The following is an 18,856-nucleotide window of genomic DNA, read 5'->3' as shown; positions in this document are numbered from 1 at the left end:
AACTGGTGCAGCCACTCTGGAAAACTGTGTGGAGGTTCCTCAAAGAGTTAAAAATAGACCTGCCCTACGACCCAGCAATTGCACTGTTGGGGATTTACCCCAAAGATTCAGATGCAATGAAACGTCGGGACACCTGCACCCCGATGTTTCTATCAGCAATGGCCACAATAGCCAAACTGTGGAAGGAGCCTCGGTGTCCATCGAAAGATGAATGGATAAAGAAGATGTGGTTTATGTATACAATGGAATATTACTCAGCAATTAGAAACGACAAATACCCACCATTTGCTTCCACGTGGATGGAACTGGAGGGTATTATGCTGAGTGAAATAAGTCAATCGGAGAAGGACAAACAGTGTATGTTCTCATTCATTTGGGGAATATGAATAATAGTGAAAGGGAATATAAAGGAAGGGAAAAGAAATGTTGGGAAATATCAGGAAGGGAGACAGAACATAAAGACTCCTAACTCGGGGAAACGAACTAGGGGTGGTGGAAGGGGAGGAGGGCGGGTGTTGGAGGGGAATGGGTGACGGGCACTGAGGTGGACACTTGATGGGATGAGCACTGGGTGTTTTTCTGTATGTTGGTAAATTGAACACCAATAAAAATTAATTAAAAAAATAAATAAAAGAAATTCAAAGATCTTTAAGTTGGAAGTTAAGAAACCTGAGAATAAACAAGATAAGCCACCTCCCCAGAATCACAGAGCCAGCTGTCAGCAGCAATACACTGACCTAGAACTGAGCTACCTGGAATCGAAGCCATGTGTCCTTAAGGAAAACTATGCTGGCATGGAAGTGGGGCTTCGTGGAAACCTGTGGGACAGCAGAACCCATGATAGACTCTTTCATCTTGAGTGTAGTGGATGTGCCCAGGCTTCTTTACTTGGTCCCCTCCTAAGACAGGGGAATTGGAAACCTGGCCAGGATAAATAAATCAGGCCAAACACAGAAATGGTCTCAGATACTTAAAAGCAGCCTTCTTTCTTCAGCATCAGAATTCTTTAAGCTCAAGATCTTACAAACCAAAAATGTAAACGTTCTATGAATCTTTTTATCCACTTAAGGATATCCAGGTTTGAATATCATGACCTTCATCTCTTCTCCTGTGGTGCAGCTTCCTTTCCTTCCTCCCTCCTGCTTTTCCTTCCTCCTCTCCTTCACCTTTATTGAATCCATAGATTGTTTTTCCCCTACCAGTTTATAGCTGGTAAACTAACTCTTACAGGTGAAGTGATCTTGAACCCCAACACTAACAGGCTACATCCTTGTAATGGTCACAGGGAGGTCCTGGGGTTATATAACAGAGAGTCAATATCAAGAATAAACAGAACTAGCAACTACTCTAAAAACTAATGAAAAGCTATTGAATCAACTTAAGCTACCCATGCCAGGCTATTTGTAGCCTTCTTAAGTAAAAACAGCCTCTCCTATTTGGGAAAACTTCACAGGTTTTATTTGCCTTCCATTTTTAGAATTAACAACAAAGACAAGAACTGCAGAGTCTGAAGTTGACATAGAGAGTAGGAAGAGCAAGTTTCTTGACTGAAATCCTTTCCAGGGACTAGTAGCCTATTTTATTTTCAGGTATTTATAGATTCATAGGCAAGAGACCAGCTGTTCATTTGGTTGAGCCTGAGGCATAGGCGAACGATATCCCCAGTGTTGACTGGCAATAGGTAAATCACTTAACTACACCTACCGAGTCACTTAGACTCCCTGGACTCCCATGGATTCACTCGTAAAATAGGATTTCTTTTAGGTTAGCTTCCATGGTTGTTATTAGGTGGTAACATTTTGCAAATAGCAAATGCAATATGAAGAAAATGCACTTTGACTCCTCTCTGCAATCTCTTTCATTTTTCTCTTTTGAATTCTTTTCTCCATGGTTTTCAGTGCATTCCACCTATGATGACATGTGCTGATTTCCCTGAATAGTATTAAAACAATCAAGGGGTATTTTTGAGACAAAATGACTCAAGTCATTCAGATTTTAAAACTTACAAACACACACAGGCATACGTGCACCCAACACATATTTCTGGGGAGTATACAATTGAAGAAACTAATAATGTTACATTAGATTTAGATTATACACTTAATGGCCCCAACTCTGGGAGGTAGACAGATTGGCTTCAAACGCCAGCAGTCTCTTAAGATTCATGACATGTGGCAAACCTCTTAACCTCCATAAAACTTAATTTCTTTGTTTGCAAAGGGGATGCTAATAATAGCATCCATCACATAGGATTATTTATCTGATTGACATAATAGTTATAAAATGCTTTGCACAGCAACTAATTCATGGTAAGGCTCTAATGAATGTTTGCTATTATTGTCATCCTATATATACATTAACATACTAATTATGTTCATAGTTTCATACTATTCTAGAACATTAATCAACAATGTTTTTTTTTTTCTTACTACTACTAAGAATTTGGGTTGTTTAAATTTACTGGGGGATATAAGTATCATTGCTATAGGTATCTACATATTAAATATTGTTTTCTGTTAAGTTTATTTTCTTGAGGGATATTCAAGTTGGAAATATATAATTAAATGGGAGGTTTTTATGGACCATCTTATAAACTGCCAAATTCCTCTCCAGAGGAAAATAAACCAGTCTACAGATAGATATATGATATTATTAAATCTCTTTCCTCATAGACACACTAACATTCATTTTTTAATTATTTTATTTAATTATGTAGAAGAATGAGCATAAAAGCATAACAAAAATATTTGAATTCAAATATTTGGATTGTGTTTTTTGTTTTTGTTTTGTGTGTTTTCCCAAGCTATGATTAGCATTTCTTCCCGGTTACTTCATTTTTTTTTTTTTTTTGACCCATCAGGGAACCATTTACTGTTTGAAAGGAACACGTAAAATTCACAGTCTCAAAAGATCCCCAGGCTAGGTCTCATTCCAACAGTTCCCTCCTTGTAATCATTGGGCATTTCTTTGCCTGCAACTATAGAATTCTCATATATTAGATATCATGGGCTACTTTTTTTAAAAATCTGAATACAGATAGGGTAACAGAAGACAAGAGAAAAACGATATTATCAGAATTTCAATGTAACAATAATTAGAATTGATAGAAATAGAGTTCAATTTGCAATCTGAAGCACTGAGCCTCTATCCTTTGATACAATGGTACCCTTGGGGGAACAACTGTCCTTATTTACAGAGTTACCATTTTGGCCCATTGACACTGGTACTCCATTTTCTGTCCACATCCATTCTTGCAAACAGAGGAAGAACCACATGAAACTGGTGGTCTAGGGGGGAGATGCTGAGTGAGCTTGAGCATCCTGTGGTCCCAGTGTTCATTCTCTTCCTGCAGGACCTGACTTAAGATGCACCCACTGCCCCTCCCTATGATAAGCTTAGCAAGGCAGACCCTAACCTTATAGTTCTGGGTTAGGAAGTTCAATTCTGGTGGGGCCATGCTCTCTAATTCATTACCAGTAATAAAGTAGTCCTGTTTTATTTCAACCTGACCAGCTCCTGTGTTCTATTTCTTACTTGATTTGGAATTCATGAGAGAAGAGGTGCCATTCACTGACCATCCTAAAGGCCCATGAGCTTAGTATTTGTAGTCATTAAACATCAAGGATGCATAGTCATAAATATTACCTGGTTCTACCTATAATCTTCTTACTAGCTCCAGGAAAGGCAAGTTATATGGCTTTTCTGAGTTCTGGTTTCTTCATCTGTGTAGGGCTGATAATGATCACATATATCTCAAAGAACTGTTGAAAGCAAGAGTTGGCGAACTATGGATCAGTCAGAAAAATCCAGTCCATTGCTTATTTTTGTAAATAAAATTTTAGTGAAATATAGCCACTTCCATGTATTTACATATTGTCTATGGCTACTTTTGTGCTACCACGGCAGAGCTGAGCAGTTACAAGAGACCATATGGTCCACAAAACCTAAAACAGTTTCTGTCTCTTTACAGAAAGTCTGCCAACCCCCAGTTTAAGAGATAAAACAAGGCAAGAGGGATGCATGCAAAATGTATAGTGCTGTAGTGAAAAGAGTGAATGTTTATTATGTGTTCACCATCATTATCTATGGGAGACAGGATGTCTTAGTGATTAAGAGTACTGATTCTTTAACAAGACTGCCTGGTTCAAATCCCACCTCTACAATTTACCAACTCTGCCATTTTAGGAAAGCCACAGGGTCTTTCTAAGTCACAATGTGTTCATCAGCACATGGAGATAATAATGCCTACTTTGTTAGGCATTATTTAATGCTTAAATGAGATTATACAGTAAATTGCTTAGGAAAGTATATCATATCATAACTGTCATTAATTTTCTCCAATAAGATTCTAAAATATGAACTCAACTAATTCATATATTTACTCAGAAAATATTAAGTGATTATCTTGAGAAAGTCAGAGCATGTCCAGAGATGCATGAACACTCCTCTTCCTCTTAATTTCCCTAATGCAATCATTCCAAAATCTATACTCTCAAATAAGAGCCAAAATACCATGAATTCTTAAAGAAAAAGCACTATCTAAATCAAGTCATTTCAAAAAGAAGAACTATCTGCACCTAGTTAGACTACACAAGAGTTTAAAGAACATCCAAAGCCTAGATTATTGTGCAATTATGAGTCTTGACAGAGCTCTCATGATTTAAAGATGAGTAAACAAAACATGATGAACTAGAAGTTGAAATAAGAGGAGGAAAGAATCCTAACAACCCTGAGGGTGAAATGTGTACAATGTACAAGGAGATGGACGCCTCCATCAACCATCACCTGGCAGTGAGATGCACACTTTGGGGAATGACTGGCCACCAGAAATGGAAGCCTGACTTGGTCGCTGTGAAGGTATCAGGAAAATTCAAGAGAAATGGCACCTATGAAAAACTGAATGAATGAAAATCTAAAAAAAAAAAGAAGAAAAATTAAATGAAAAAATTACACATTCGAATAGAACAAGAACTGGCCATACCACAGAAAAGAAACTGATGAGAGATAAGGGAACAGGAGCAATGAACCTAAATGTAAAATAACAGAAATCAAGACACATTATCCATAGAGAGGAGAGTCTGTGCTGCAGAACAGTAAATATGTGAGGACAAACAGCCTCCAGAATTTGGTGAATGGGAATGAAGAAGAAAAGTGTGAGGGGAGAGGAAAAGACAGATGCAGAATCAGGAAGTGAATATCAAACACTCCAGACATAAACAAAGATGTGGTATGGAACCACTGCTTCCTGGTAACTGACAGGCACATCAGAAGGGGACAAAAGGTTCAAATTTGAAATCAACCCAAAGTATCTAAACATAAAATAAGAATATTTTGGATTTGGTAGAAAAAGGATGTTGGTGGTAATGAACAAGGGAAACCAGTACAACTATTAAAGCAGGAAAATCAGGGTGTATGCAGAAGAAGAACAGTCAGGCTGAGGCCTGCAAGGACTGAACAGTAGAGTATGTCCACACTGTTGTAGTGAACTCTCCAGGCATGCCTGGTGGAATTCCTGTGTCAAGGAGAGAGAGATTCACATATATGAATGTACCAAAAACATGCCCCTGATTTACTTTACACACAGACACACACACACACACACACACACACACACACAGCTTTTTTCTTAAGGTATGCTCTAGCAAAAATGTGAGATGAATCAACACAAAAAAATAATGGGGACAAGATTGTATAGAATGGGTAGAAATGAGCAATTGCAAGTAATTAAACAAAATTGAATTTTAAAATGATTTGAATATGACTATATGGCAATCTAAATGTCACAGATACTTCTTATATGGGAAAAGAGAAGTGGAAAAATAATATCTTTGTTTCAAACAAATGGGAAGCAAACAGTTTTATAGGCAATTTGTGTATGTTCAAGATGTATATGTTCAAGGATAAATCCTAGGAAATGTAAAGTGTTCCACATGATAGAACAATATACACCAAGCACAGATTTTACTCACTTACAAATGCAGGCACAGAACTCCTCAATTCACAACAAATAACATCAATATCTATGATAAAATAATATTTTAGATCATAGCCAAATGCAGTTTCCTTTGATTTTTAAGGATGGATGAATATTAGAGAATCTATTAACATAATTTAAGACTTTATTAATTCACAGTAATAATCATTTTTCTAGCTACCAAAAAATTGATAAAATCCATCATTCATCCCTGATGTTTTAAATTAATAAGATAAAATCTAACTTATGAAGAAGACATTAGATATTAATATCAAAACAATGGATGGGGCACCTGGGTGGTTCAGTCAATTAAATGCCTGCCTTTGATTCAGGTCATGATCTCAGGGTTCTGAGAATGAGCCCCACATAGTCTAGCTCCCTACACAGTGGGGAGTCTGCTTCTCCCTCTCCTTCTGTCCCTCCCCCCAGCTCCTGTTCTCTTTCTCCCTCAAGTAGAAAAACAAAATAACCAAAAAAACAGACATTTTACTTAATGTTCAAATACCATCATTCTCATTTTGAAGTTAGGTTCACAGCAAAGATATCCATAGAATCACAATCTTTAAATAATGTTCTCAAAACTCTAGCCAAGATTATGGGTAAGAATAAAAACTGAATAAAGCTAATTACCAAAATTTATAAATGACACTATGACCTATCCAGAAAAACAGAAAAATACATGGAAACTCTTTTAGGTATAACTGCAGAGTTCAGTGAAATTAAATAAATATATAGATAATCAGAATTTTCTTATATTATGATGACAGCCACTTAAAAAAGTATGGGGAAAAGACTCTTTTAAGAATAACATGAATATTTAGGATATTAAGAGTAAAAGTTTATGATATACCCAGGAATTTCATGGAAGGGTACAAAAAGAACCTCTGCAATACTTTCTTGGTGAACATCAAAGAAGATCTAAATAAGTGGAAGAAAATATCAGATTTGGAAAAAGCAATATGGGCAAATAGTCAATAGACCAAAAAATCTATAATTTTAATGCAGTTTGAGTTGAAATCCCAGTGGTTTCATTTTTGGTGGTTAACAACTCATTATATGGCTCATCAGTGAAAAACACAAGGAAGGGAAAATAGTGAAGCACATTTATAAAACAAATATTAATGAGGTGGTGCTTGTAGCATTATATATTTAAGTTGCACAGCTACCATATTAAAAACTACATGTTCCTGGCATACAGATTAACAGAAAAGAATATAATATCAAAAAATATACCTAGGTACATGAACATGTAAATACTGTAAATAAACTGATATTACTAACTAATGTTGAAAGATAGATTATTTAATAATTACTAGGGCAAGTGGTGAACAATTTAGAAATAGAAAATTATTCAATAGCAAAAACTAGAAATTATAATATGTAAATAGACTCATTATAAAAGTATCTACCTCAGTATACAACACATTTTTACAATGAATTATTATTTGGATAATTATTTGAATTACTTGAATTCAAGTAATTATGAATTGTTACTAGATTGAAGTAGGTAAGTTATCAAAGCTAAAAGAGACAAAGAAAAAGAAACTGATACACATATCATGTAAAAAAAAATCTAGTCAATCAACTACAAGACAAAATGTGAAAGGTAAATGGGAGAGTATTTGCAATATCCATGACAAAGAGATGGTTGAACATCTTTAACAAAGAAATTTAAGTTAGATTTAAATATAAATATAAGAAAGGAAGAAACATGATGCTGAAAGAAATAAAGAACAAAAGACATGCCCAGGAAATTTATTTTAAAAAGAAATGATATAGAAGTATTTTATCTATATCAGAAAATATAACATTAAATTAAAACCACACCCCATTTTCACCTAAAATTGGCAAAAATTGTAATGCAAAAGCAGTGAGTGTGTCTAGAAGACATGTAAGAGAAAGTCTAGTTGAGCTTGGGTTTGATGATCACTCTTCAGATACAACACCATTGGCATGATCCATGAAAGGAATAACTGATGAGTTACACTTCATTAAAATTAAGATTTCTGCTTTGGGAAGGACACTGCAAAGACAGGGAGAAGACAAGCCACAGATTTGGAGAAAATATTTGAAAAAGACACATCTGAGAAAAGACTGTTATCCAAAATATACAAAGAGCTCTTCAAATTCAACAATAAGAAAACAACCTGATTAAAAAATGGGCCAATGACCTTAAAGACACCTTAGTAAAGACAGACATACAACTCAAAAATAAGCACATGAAAAGATGTTCCACATGGTACATCAACAGGAAAATGCAAATCAAAACAAAGAAATGTCATTAGACATCTATATGAATGGCCAAGATCCAGGACACTGGTAAAATCCAGGACTCAGGATACTGGCAAAGCCCAAAGTTGGTGAGGATGTGAAGCAGTATGAACCCTCATTCAGTGCTGCTGGAAGGCAAAAAAGTGCAATCACTTTGGAAAGCCATTTGGTGATTTCTTACAAAATGAAGCATGCTCTTACCATACGATCCAGCAATCACACTCTTTGGTGTTTACCCAAAGGAGCTGAAAACTTCTGTCCACACAAAACCTGTATATGGATGTTTATAGCAGCTTTATTCATAATTGCCAAAACTTAGAGGCAGCCAACATGTCCTTCAGTGGCTGAATGGATACATAAACTGTGAATCACCCAGACAAAGGAATTTTTTTCAGTGCTAAAAGGAAATGAGTTATCAAGTCATGAAAAGACATGAAGGAAACATAAATGCATATTTGTAAGAGAAAGAAGCCATATAAAAAGGCTGCATACTGTATGGTTCCAATTATATGACTTTCTGGAAAAGATAAAACCATGGACACAGTTAAAAGATCAGTGGCTGCCAGGGGCTCATGGGGAGGGAATAGGCAAAGCACAGAGGATTCTTAAGGCATTGAAACTACTCTGTACGAAACTATAATCGTAGATACATGTCATTATACACTTGTCCAAACCCACAGAATATACACCAGCAAGAGTGAACTCCAAGATAAACTATGGGCTTTGGATGATAATGGTGTGTCAATGTCAGTATATCAATTGTCACAGATGCACCACTTCAGTGGGGGATGTTGATAATAGGAGAAGCTGCGTATGTCTGGGGCAGGGTATAGACAGGAAATCTGTACTTTCCTCTCAGTTTTACTGTGAAGCTCAAACTGCTCTTAGAAATAAACTCTATTTTAAAAGAGATAAAACGGTGTTTACAAAGTTACAGAAAAGGGAACTTCCATACATTGTCACTAAAGGTATTATATATTTGTTTATTCATGGGTGAAAAATAAAATCTAATTTCACCAAAATGTTGGCAATGGTTCTCTATTAAAGACAGGAATATGGTGTTTTTGTGTGTGCTTTCCAAAATATAAGGTAATATCATTTAAATTTAATGTGTCAATTTCATATAATTCAAAATATCATATAATTCAGAAAGGCAAAACTATTTTTAGGTAAAAATCAAGGATCTTTTAATTATTGAGATATAATAATGTTTTCTACAGTCTAGGACAGATTTTTATTTTTTTCTGTCTTGCCTCATCAAACTAAAGAGATGACCCAATGAACTTGTCCTGAGGCTCAGGGGAGCCCAGGTTCATGCCCCCAGGGCTACAGTTTGGAAGAATAAACCAGATACTAAGCTATATCACCAGGCACAACTCAGAAATTCTGAGCTCTCTCTGTTACTAATGGTGGGACAAGCGGAGATAGGGGAGCTCAGCGGCAAAGGAGGGATACAAATGAAAAAGAGCAGGGGCTGACTCAGCAAAACTGGGAAATGACTTTGCAAAAGACCTGTCAGAACGGATAAATGACGCCTCTGGAAGAAACAGCTTAGCATTCCTGCAGCGTGTGAGCAATTATTTCCGGGGATAAGATCGAGAAAAAGGAGGAAGGAAGAGAGGAAGGAAGATCAAAAGCCGCCTTCTCCAGTCTGCAGACATTTCTTAAATGAGCAACTGGGAAGAAGAGAACTGGAAAAGACAAACCAAAACAAAGAGCGCCTGTACTCTACTTCATTTTAAGCTTCAGTCACTGGGCAAACATCCACCATTTCTGCTCTTTCTCTGCTCATGAAAAATGGTTAAGTTGCTCCGTGGATGTTGACTACACTCTAATTGTTTTTATGGTAAATGAAGCATGAAACCTATTGTCAAAAAACACGGTGTTCATGGAACATAGCCATAGTTTGTCTTCCCAGCACATCACTCCCAGGGGTGAACACTTTATATGCGGCCAAAGAGATTCAAAATACCATGTCATCACATTTCTCTAAGAGTGAGTTTTAGGTAAAAACCCACCTTTTTTTTTTTTTCCTAGTACTTTCTTCTGTGCAACTCAGAAAAAATCTTGCTGAAGTATATAACCCTGTTGTATAGAGCACACCCAGGGGAAAGTCAGGTGGGCAGGAGGGTGGCAGAGTTCTCCTCTTGAGAGGTATGGAGAGTAGTGTTGACAAGCAGTAGTTATACCCTTGTGTTAAAGGAAGAACCCTGTTGCTAACTAAATCCCTAGGATTTGCTCCGCTCTGCTGATTATTGTATCTCATGACTGAGACCTATTCATCAGGAACTAATTAAAGGGGACTCAAAGAGCCTGTTGCTGATTGTAAACCAATAAATTTTATTGTATTAAGTTCCCCTCCACCATTCTTTAATGGATATACACTTATTGGCTGGAATATTTTCTGAGTCAAGATATTTTCAAGGTGATATTCCTCTCAATCAGGCAGTTTTAGGGTCCTTTGGGCAGGAACCACAATCCATTTTGGTCATCTGCCTTGATAAATAGAAAAGTGGATTAAGATACAAATGTTTAGGTGAAACAGGCAAATTTCATTCTGTCATTCATCCCCAAACTCCGTGCCTCTTGAATTTAATTCAAATCTATTTAAACCATACCAATGAATCACATCCTATGTGTAGGTATCCTGCCCTTAAGAAGCTAAACCAAGCTAAAAAGGGTCAGAGATCATGGAGGTAACCAAGCTTCAGTACGCATGGGCTGGTTGCAACTGAAAAATTAATAATCAGGAGTGTGGGATAGCATGGAGGAGTGGGTAATGCCGTTCTTCTTATGATAACCCACATAGCAGCCATTGTATTTGGAACTCGACACCGAATTCTTTAGATTTGAATTAGAAGAGGCACTTCTTTGATAGATTTCTTCTTGTTCCAGTTTACAGGCAACTAATCCTCACTGCATTGGATCAAACAGACGGGCGCAATCAATTCAGGGAAAGCAAGCAATGCCAACTCTGCTCAATCTTCCCTCAATGAGCAGCACAGAAGAGGGTGGAGGGAAAGGAAAGAAAGAAAGAAAATGCAGGCATGCCTGCACCCAAGATAGCTTAGCAAAGGAAAAGATGAAAAGACAAGTTGAAATATATATCCTGGCAGATGGAAGCACTTGCTGTCAGAGGGAGAGGCTGAAACGCCACAGTGGTGCCAAATGCGCCAAGCCTGGGGGCGCAGAGCAGTATTGAAGGGAGTAGGGGCGGATGGCAGTAGTGATGATGTCAAAACAAAGAAATCGGGGCAGTGTCTCTAGGGAAGAAAGAGGTCCAGATTTACTTAGGTCTCCATAGTCTATGATCTATAGCACAGTGTGATTGAGCAAGCTAATTACTGCATTTAGGTAATTAAGTCTCAGAGAAACCAGTGCCTTCCAAAGCAAAATTAATTTATGCTGCTAGATCTTTCTAGGCTTGACTGGCCATTTGGTGAGAAGTCACACTGGAAATACAGCCTAACAGTGGCAGGAGGAAAATTAATGAAAATAAGCTAGAAATAAAATGGCCCCAGTATTAATGGCTTTCTCTCTGCCTTTGGACCTGAAGGGCATAATGAGGTGCTTCCTGGTTTGCCAGCAGGCCCTTCCTCCGCAAACAGCTCAACACCCCACCCATTCCCTGGCTCAAAGTATGGGCAATGACTTAATCTTCTTTGACTCCTCTGACTTCTCTTGGTCTTCTCTTCTCTCACATGGCCATTATATCTTCCTTTCTTGTCCTCTGACTCTGTTTTGGTCAAGTCTAAAATATCTGTCTATAGTAAAGGGTATCAAAAGAGCTTATTTGAATAATGGTTCTCCTTCTCTTGACTCATTAATGATCCTCACAGTTCTCAGAGATCTATCATTTCTCTGCCATTGCTGTGAGTCAGGGTCTCCAGGCCAATGTATTAATCATCTTCGGGTGGTTCTTCTCATGATCTGAGAAAGAACAGTGCTATTTAAGAATGGGTAGAGTAAAATATTTCTTGTCCCCAAGTTCCTGGTTATTGGCAATGAGATTGCCTTTTTTGCTGAGTAATGGCTCCAAAATGATACCTGTATACTTATAAACACATTCCTGGCAAGCACAAGCATAGGTAGAAGTGCATGTGTATTGCTAAGCTGCATCTTCCTTACCATAAGCAAAATTTATTAAAAATGCATGTTTATAGATACATGTAGTTTTATATACGCATTTATGTGTACAAGTAGGCAGCATCCCCTATGTTCAGCGAGAAGTGAGGATGTTCCAGTTCTGGCGCCAGCAGAGCACTATTGCCCCTACCTTTAGTTGGTGGCTCCTCCATATTTTCTCATTGTCAAAGACCTGTAGGACCACCTGACTCTCACTTCCAAGATGTGTCTGATGGGAATACTGAGGTCCAAACTTCTCCCACACCCCTGTAAGCATCTTACCGCTGGAGGTGGTGGTCCAGAGCCTCTTCATCAGCATGCAGGAGAGTTGCTGCATGGGTTAGGAGCTGATGGCTGCAGCTTACAGACTTGAGTTCCAAGATGAGTAGACCCAAGCAGAACATGGCTCCCATCTCCTCCAGTTCACTGGTACCAAACTGTAGGCCCTGCCAGGTAAATAAAACCATCAACAGAGGCTACATAATGGAAACTGAGTGAAGACAATTTGAGATAGAGTAAGGACTTCTGGACACATGCCTATCACAGAAATTGAGAATTAATAGCATCTATCCGTCACTGTCCAATGTGCTTTGTTGGGGGCTTTCTGGTTTGGTGGTTCTCAGTCTGCATTCTGTGTCATTCAGGGTTTTCCAGAAGGACCCCTAAGACAGTAATGAGCTGGCAGGGGTCCTGAAAGGCAGAGGGGTAGATGGAGTTCCAGGAGTTACTTTTCCCACTTCAGTCGGAACAGCAATGCAGCTGTATTTTTAAGAAGTGTTCCACCGTTGAAACAAAAGGCTATAAACGATTGTACTAAGAGATGCCCTTTCTCTCCCATAAATTTGTCAACAAGTGGACAAGAATATGGAAGATCTTTCATACATAAATACCCAAACTTAAGAACAATAACACCAGCATTTGTTATTCCATCTGTACTGAGACAATACATGACACAAAAGCCCTGATATGTACTCTGTGCTATTATCCATGAAGTAGTGTATAATAAAAATTAACAATTTTATTGAGCATTTATTAGGTGTCAGATACTATTCTGAGCCCTCTTATATGCCTTTACCCAATGAATACTTAGTAGTCTTATGAGGCAGATGTTGCTATTTCATCCATTACCTAGAGAGGAAGACTTAAACCAATGGAGCTGATACTTCTTCCATGACCTCACAGTAAGAGAGAATAGTAAGTGAGTCATGAGTTGATTCTTCAACAAAGGGCTATACAAAGACTAGGAAGGACTCCATTACCTGGTAAAGTACAAAGTGTGTGGTTTTTGAAATTAGATAGAAATAGGATTTGAATTCTGAATTGGTCATTTTCTGATTGCATGATCTTGGACTTAATGAATGAACTCTATTAGCCCTAATCTTCTTATCTGAAAAATGAGATCATAATTCTTCCATCCACATGATTAAGCATGTAGTGATATTCCAGGATACACACAATGCTTGTCAATATCAGCTCAACTTCTCCTTCCTTATTCCTAGAATTCAGAATTCAATGTGCTCTTGAGTTCTTTCTGTTTATAAATATATTTCATTTCAATGAAAAAGTAACAATATTTGAATATTATTTTTAAATAGATTTTCGTATCCAAATAGTAGTGATACAAAGAACAGAGATGTGATAGTAAAAATTAAAAAATATTGGTCCTAAGCATCATGAGGGAAAACAAAACTCTAAACTGGGAAATCATCAGCCTCACAAAAGAATTTCTAGGTAGAAGGATAAAGGAAAGTAGAAAGCCTATTTCAGCTGTTTGAAAATTTGATTTCCTGTATGTTTGGACACCTGTTTTCCTAAAGAAAGGAGATTTTGCTTCAGAGTTAAGAGAAGTCTGTTCCTCTGTAAACAACAGCAGTGGGAGGGGAAGACAGATGTTTAACAAGTTATTTTTCTTAAGTCAATAGAAAAGATCACTATTTAAAGAGAGAGAAAAATATCAGTCTCTTTCCATGAGCTAAAGTTCGAAGGTCTAATTCTTCCCCTGCATCCTGTTTTCCTGGCTACTTTTCTTCATTCTAGAATGACCAGTTGGGTGGGAAGTTACGAAGCAAAAGCCATGCCCTCCTCTTCAATAAGCTACCTCACCGGTGGCAATAAAGAGTAGACAAGGAGAATATGAACAAAATCTTGCCCCTCATGGCAGGCAAGTTGCCTGATACATATGTGTAGCCCCAGAATATGGCAGAGCACATAACAGGTCAAAAAAAGGACAAATCCCTGGGGGAAACAAATTTCATTGCAGGAGCCATATTGATAGGTCAGGGGTGACACTATCGCATAAATCAATATCTATAAACAATGGCCAACATGATAGCATTCATATAATACAAAAATATTTCCATATCTCAAATATTGGTCCATTTATTTCAGGCAGCAATTGGTATCATAAAAAAGACTTGTCCAGAAGACCTTGATTAAAGGAACTTGTACCATTTATTGACTGTAGGATCTTGAGCAAATTACTTATTCCATTTTGCTCTTCACTGTGAATTTCTCTTTATTACTCTACTCTTTTTATTATCACACAATATCAAAAAGATTTGTTTAGATGGATAGTCTCCTCTCATCTCCCATACCCAGTCTGGAAATGAAATCCTCAAAGGCAAAGACTGAGTAGTATTTGCTTTTTTACATCTCTAGCATGGAGCAAATAGCCTATTATATAGTTTATCCTCAATATATGATAAATGGATCCAATAGCTCTACATGGATGGATATGGAGAGGCATGAATATATTGTCTCTTGGATACATATCGTATTTGTCAAGTGGAACTTCACTTCTTTGGGTATAAAGTATGTGAATGTTTTTCAATTATGTTTCCCACTGTCAAATGTCATGAAGATTTAAATAATTTATTTTAGTTTTGCTTCAGGAAATGCATTCACATTTCTGGATATGATCCAGAAAACAGGTAGACAAAATTTAGAAATTCTAATACCTAGGTTGGTCAGTTATGGGCTCACAGTAACAAGTTTATGAATAAAGCTGGCTTTGGTCTAATTTAAAAGTGAGTCATACTAAAATAGAGACCCCACTCTCCTCTCCTTCCAGCTTAAATGTGTTAATCAGGATTTTTCTCCCCATAGCCAGTCACAGAAAGTCTGACTAAGGTGGCTTAACCAGAAATGAAATTTTATTTTTCATGAATAATAAGTTGGGGGCTAGAAAGTTCGTGGCATTATTTCAGTGTCCTTAAAAAATCAGGACTACTGTGTCTGTCATTCTGGTTTTCTCATCATGATTGCAATATGGCTGCTGTAGCTGCAGCCAGCACATCCTCATTCAAGGAAGGAGAAAGAAAAAATGGGGAAAGGAAGCACCAACATACCCTTGCTAATATTTTATTGGCCAGAGCTGTGTAATAGAGCCAACTCCAGCTTTACAATGATCTGGTAACTGAATATTTTAGCTTGTCCAACCACTTTAAAAGAGATAGGAAAGAGAGAACAGTATTAGTAATTAGTCGTAGATGAGCCAGACTGTTGAATTCTCATGTATATTTGACTCCAAAATTCGCCACTACCCTCATCATCACACAATTTTTAAATATCATAGATATGGGAATAATAGTTATATTACTACAGAAAATTACCCAAGGCAAACATAAGGTCCACAAAGAATGTTTAAAAAGTATAGGCACTTGTAATTGATGACCAAAAGAAGAAAAGCAATCAGTAACCAAGCATAGAAAAATATTCTATTGTATTATTTAAATAAAAATCCCTCTTGCACCCTGCAAATGGTGCAAATTTTAATACATATTCAAATTTTATTTTTTTTTAATTTTTATTTATTTATGATAGTCACACAGAGAGAGAGAGAGGCAGAGACATAGGCAGAGGGAGAAGCAGGCTCCATGCACCGGGAGCCTGATGTGGGATTCGATCCCGGGTCTCCAGGATCGCGCCCTGGGCCAAAGGCAAGCGCCAAACCACTGCGCCACCCAGGGATCCCCATATTCAAATTTTAATACACAGTGCTGACTCTTATGATAAAAGCTGGCACTTATCAAAATGCAATGACATTTGACATGGCAATATCACTTCTAAAACTTTTCCTGAGGGGCTGATTCAAAATAAAAGTGAAGCTATATGCATAAAATATATATTATGTCAAAGTTATATATAGTAATCAAAATTTGAAGGAAATAAAATGCTGAACATATAGTAAGGAAGAAATGACTAAGGAAATTATAATGGAATAAAATTGATGAGTTATAATAAAGCCATTAAAATTATAATTATAACAGCCATTTAACAATACAGAAAATGCTTATGATTTAATGATAAGTGGGGGGGAAGCAAAAACAAAGCATGTAATGATATGATTTCTGGTGATGATTTGGCAATAAAAGCAGAGGTGGCCACCTTCAATCCCACATACACACTTTCAGACATTACTGCTGTGATTTGCCAATAAAATAGACAAATTTGGAGGAGAGATGTTATCAAGAGAACATCTGCATACCAGAAACTGTTTAGAAAGCTGTAGCATGCTAATAAATGAGAATTCCTTTCTGGAGGTTGCCAGGTCTTTTCTGGATCTTTTATATTCGGAAGAAGATTTAGATTTATTTTTTTTTATATATATATAATTTATTGACACTACAGATTGGTGGCTCTCATCAGTTTTAGAAAAATGTAAGCCACCATCTCTCTGGGTGTTGCCTTTCCTCCACTCCTCATCAAAGATAAGCTTAACACTCCTATTAAATTTATTTATTTTTACTCTGTTCTCCATATCTCTTACGTTTACTTTCATATTTTTTATTTCTCTCTATCACTGTAATAAATTCTGAATATCTTTTCATATCAATGTTCCGTTTTAATAATTTGCTCTCCAGCTTTCCTGAATCTGCTCTTTGACTCATTCATCTCAAAAACTGTCTCTGAAATACTATAAATGTAGCTATTTTATATTCTCTCCATGATTATTCCTATATATACAGCCTTTGTGGGCATCCATCATTTGATTTCCTGTTTAATGTCAATGCTGTAGGCTTACCTGCTTAAATACTTCATGATCTTTCAAAATTCTAAATTCACATTTTTTTGAACTTTAATAAATTCTCTGTGGATTGGTTTTAATGTTCTTTGCTCCAGAGATAATTTGTGTTTTCCTCCCCTAGGTACTTGGGGACCACTATAGGCTGAAACTTTGGCTTGAAGACTTTAGGGCCATAGCATACATTTAAATTTTGAACCTAAATCTACTTAAAGGAGGGTTTGTATTTAGAAATTATGAATGAAGACTTTTCCTTTTTTGTCTGCTGTACCCAAAGCCAAGGCTAAGACAGCAAGGCATCCTCCCTTCACACATTATGATGTCACTGGTTCAGTGACAAGTCATCATAAAGATGTAGATCCAAAGATCTACAACTACTCCTGGCAAAGCCTATCTCTTTTTATAAAATTGAGCATCATTGAATACCCTCTAAGCATATAGAAAGGGAAAATGTTACACTTATGTACAAATGCTGTCGTTAAAAGGGGGCACTCTGAAACACCAAACAAATGTCTTTTTATGAAAAATATTTACTGGAAGGAATGAGAAAAGTCTGAGAAATTTCTTGTTTATATTCTCATAAAGGATCAAGAGTAGATTGCATTGGTAAAAGTACAGCAAAAGATATGACAGGAGCACAGATGTAACTAGTAACTATACTATTGAGATGGAAAATATAATCTCTAAATTAAAAGCCAAATGGAAAGAGTTAACATTACTGTTCGATGCAGAAAATAAAATCCATTACATAGCAGACACCCTCGAGAAATTTTCCAATATCTCAAGGGAAAAAATAGGTTAAAATAATGACATATATATATATATATATATACACACACACACACACACACATATATATGTATACATATATATATAAATTAGAATTTTAGAGCAGATTAAGGAAAAGTAATCTACTCTCCTTTTGAATTTCAAACTTAGAGAAGTTTGGCAATCACTACAGAAGCCAAGAAGAAAAAAGAAGGGAAAGGGAATGGGGAAAAGGAAGGGAGGACTATTCTGTGTTTTTAAAAAATTGGGGTACCTGGGTGGATCACTCGGTTAAGTACCTTTGGTCCAGGTTATGATCCTGAGGTCCCAGAATTCCGCCCTATGTAGGTCTCCCTGCTCAGTGGGGAGTCTGCCTCTCCTTCTCCCTTTGCCTCTCCCCCTGCTTACCCTCTCTCATAAATAAATAAAATCTTTAAAAAAAAAATCTGAGTCTGCAGATCAAACAGGTTCACCAAATATATGAGATATAATTAATAAAAAGAAACAAAATAAAGGATTGGGAACCCAATAAATAATCAAAATTAAATGACCTAAAATTTATTCACACTCTTAAATATCAAAGATAATGATGCAATATGTACAGAATTGAGGGGAAAAAGTTGTGCCTCAAGAATGTTGTTTCTGTGTGAGAGCATCAAGAAGATAAACCCAAAGAAGAGAAGGAATTAAATGCA

At 36.8% G+C, this 18,856-nt stretch overlaps 1 protein-coding gene across 3 annotated transcripts in view; it reads right to left on the bottom strand.

The window, feature by feature from the left end:
- Positions 1 to 18,856, bottom strand: part of AGBL1 (AGBL carboxypeptidase 1) — a 716,025-nt gene that overhangs the window by 200,066 nt on the left and 497,103 nt on the right. For all 3 annotated transcript variants that reach the window (XM_041753742.1, XM_041753740.1, XM_041753741.1), the window contains exon 22: positions 12,653 to 12,816. In XM_041753742.1, coding sequence (XP_041609676.1) covers positions 12,653 to 12,816 — 164 coding nt within the window. The remainder of the gene's footprint in view (positions 1 to 12,652; positions 12,817 to 18,856) is intronic.

The sequence above is a fragment of the Vulpes lagopus genome, chromosome 4 (assembly GCF_018345385.1).
Source record: "Vulpes lagopus strain Blue_001 chromosome 4, ASM1834538v1, whole genome shotgun sequence".
Lineage (NCBI taxonomy): Eukaryota > Metazoa > Chordata > Mammalia > Carnivora > Canidae > Vulpes > Vulpes lagopus.
Note: the sequence above shows the minus strand (reverse complement) of the source record. Positions and strands in the feature narration are given on the sequence as shown.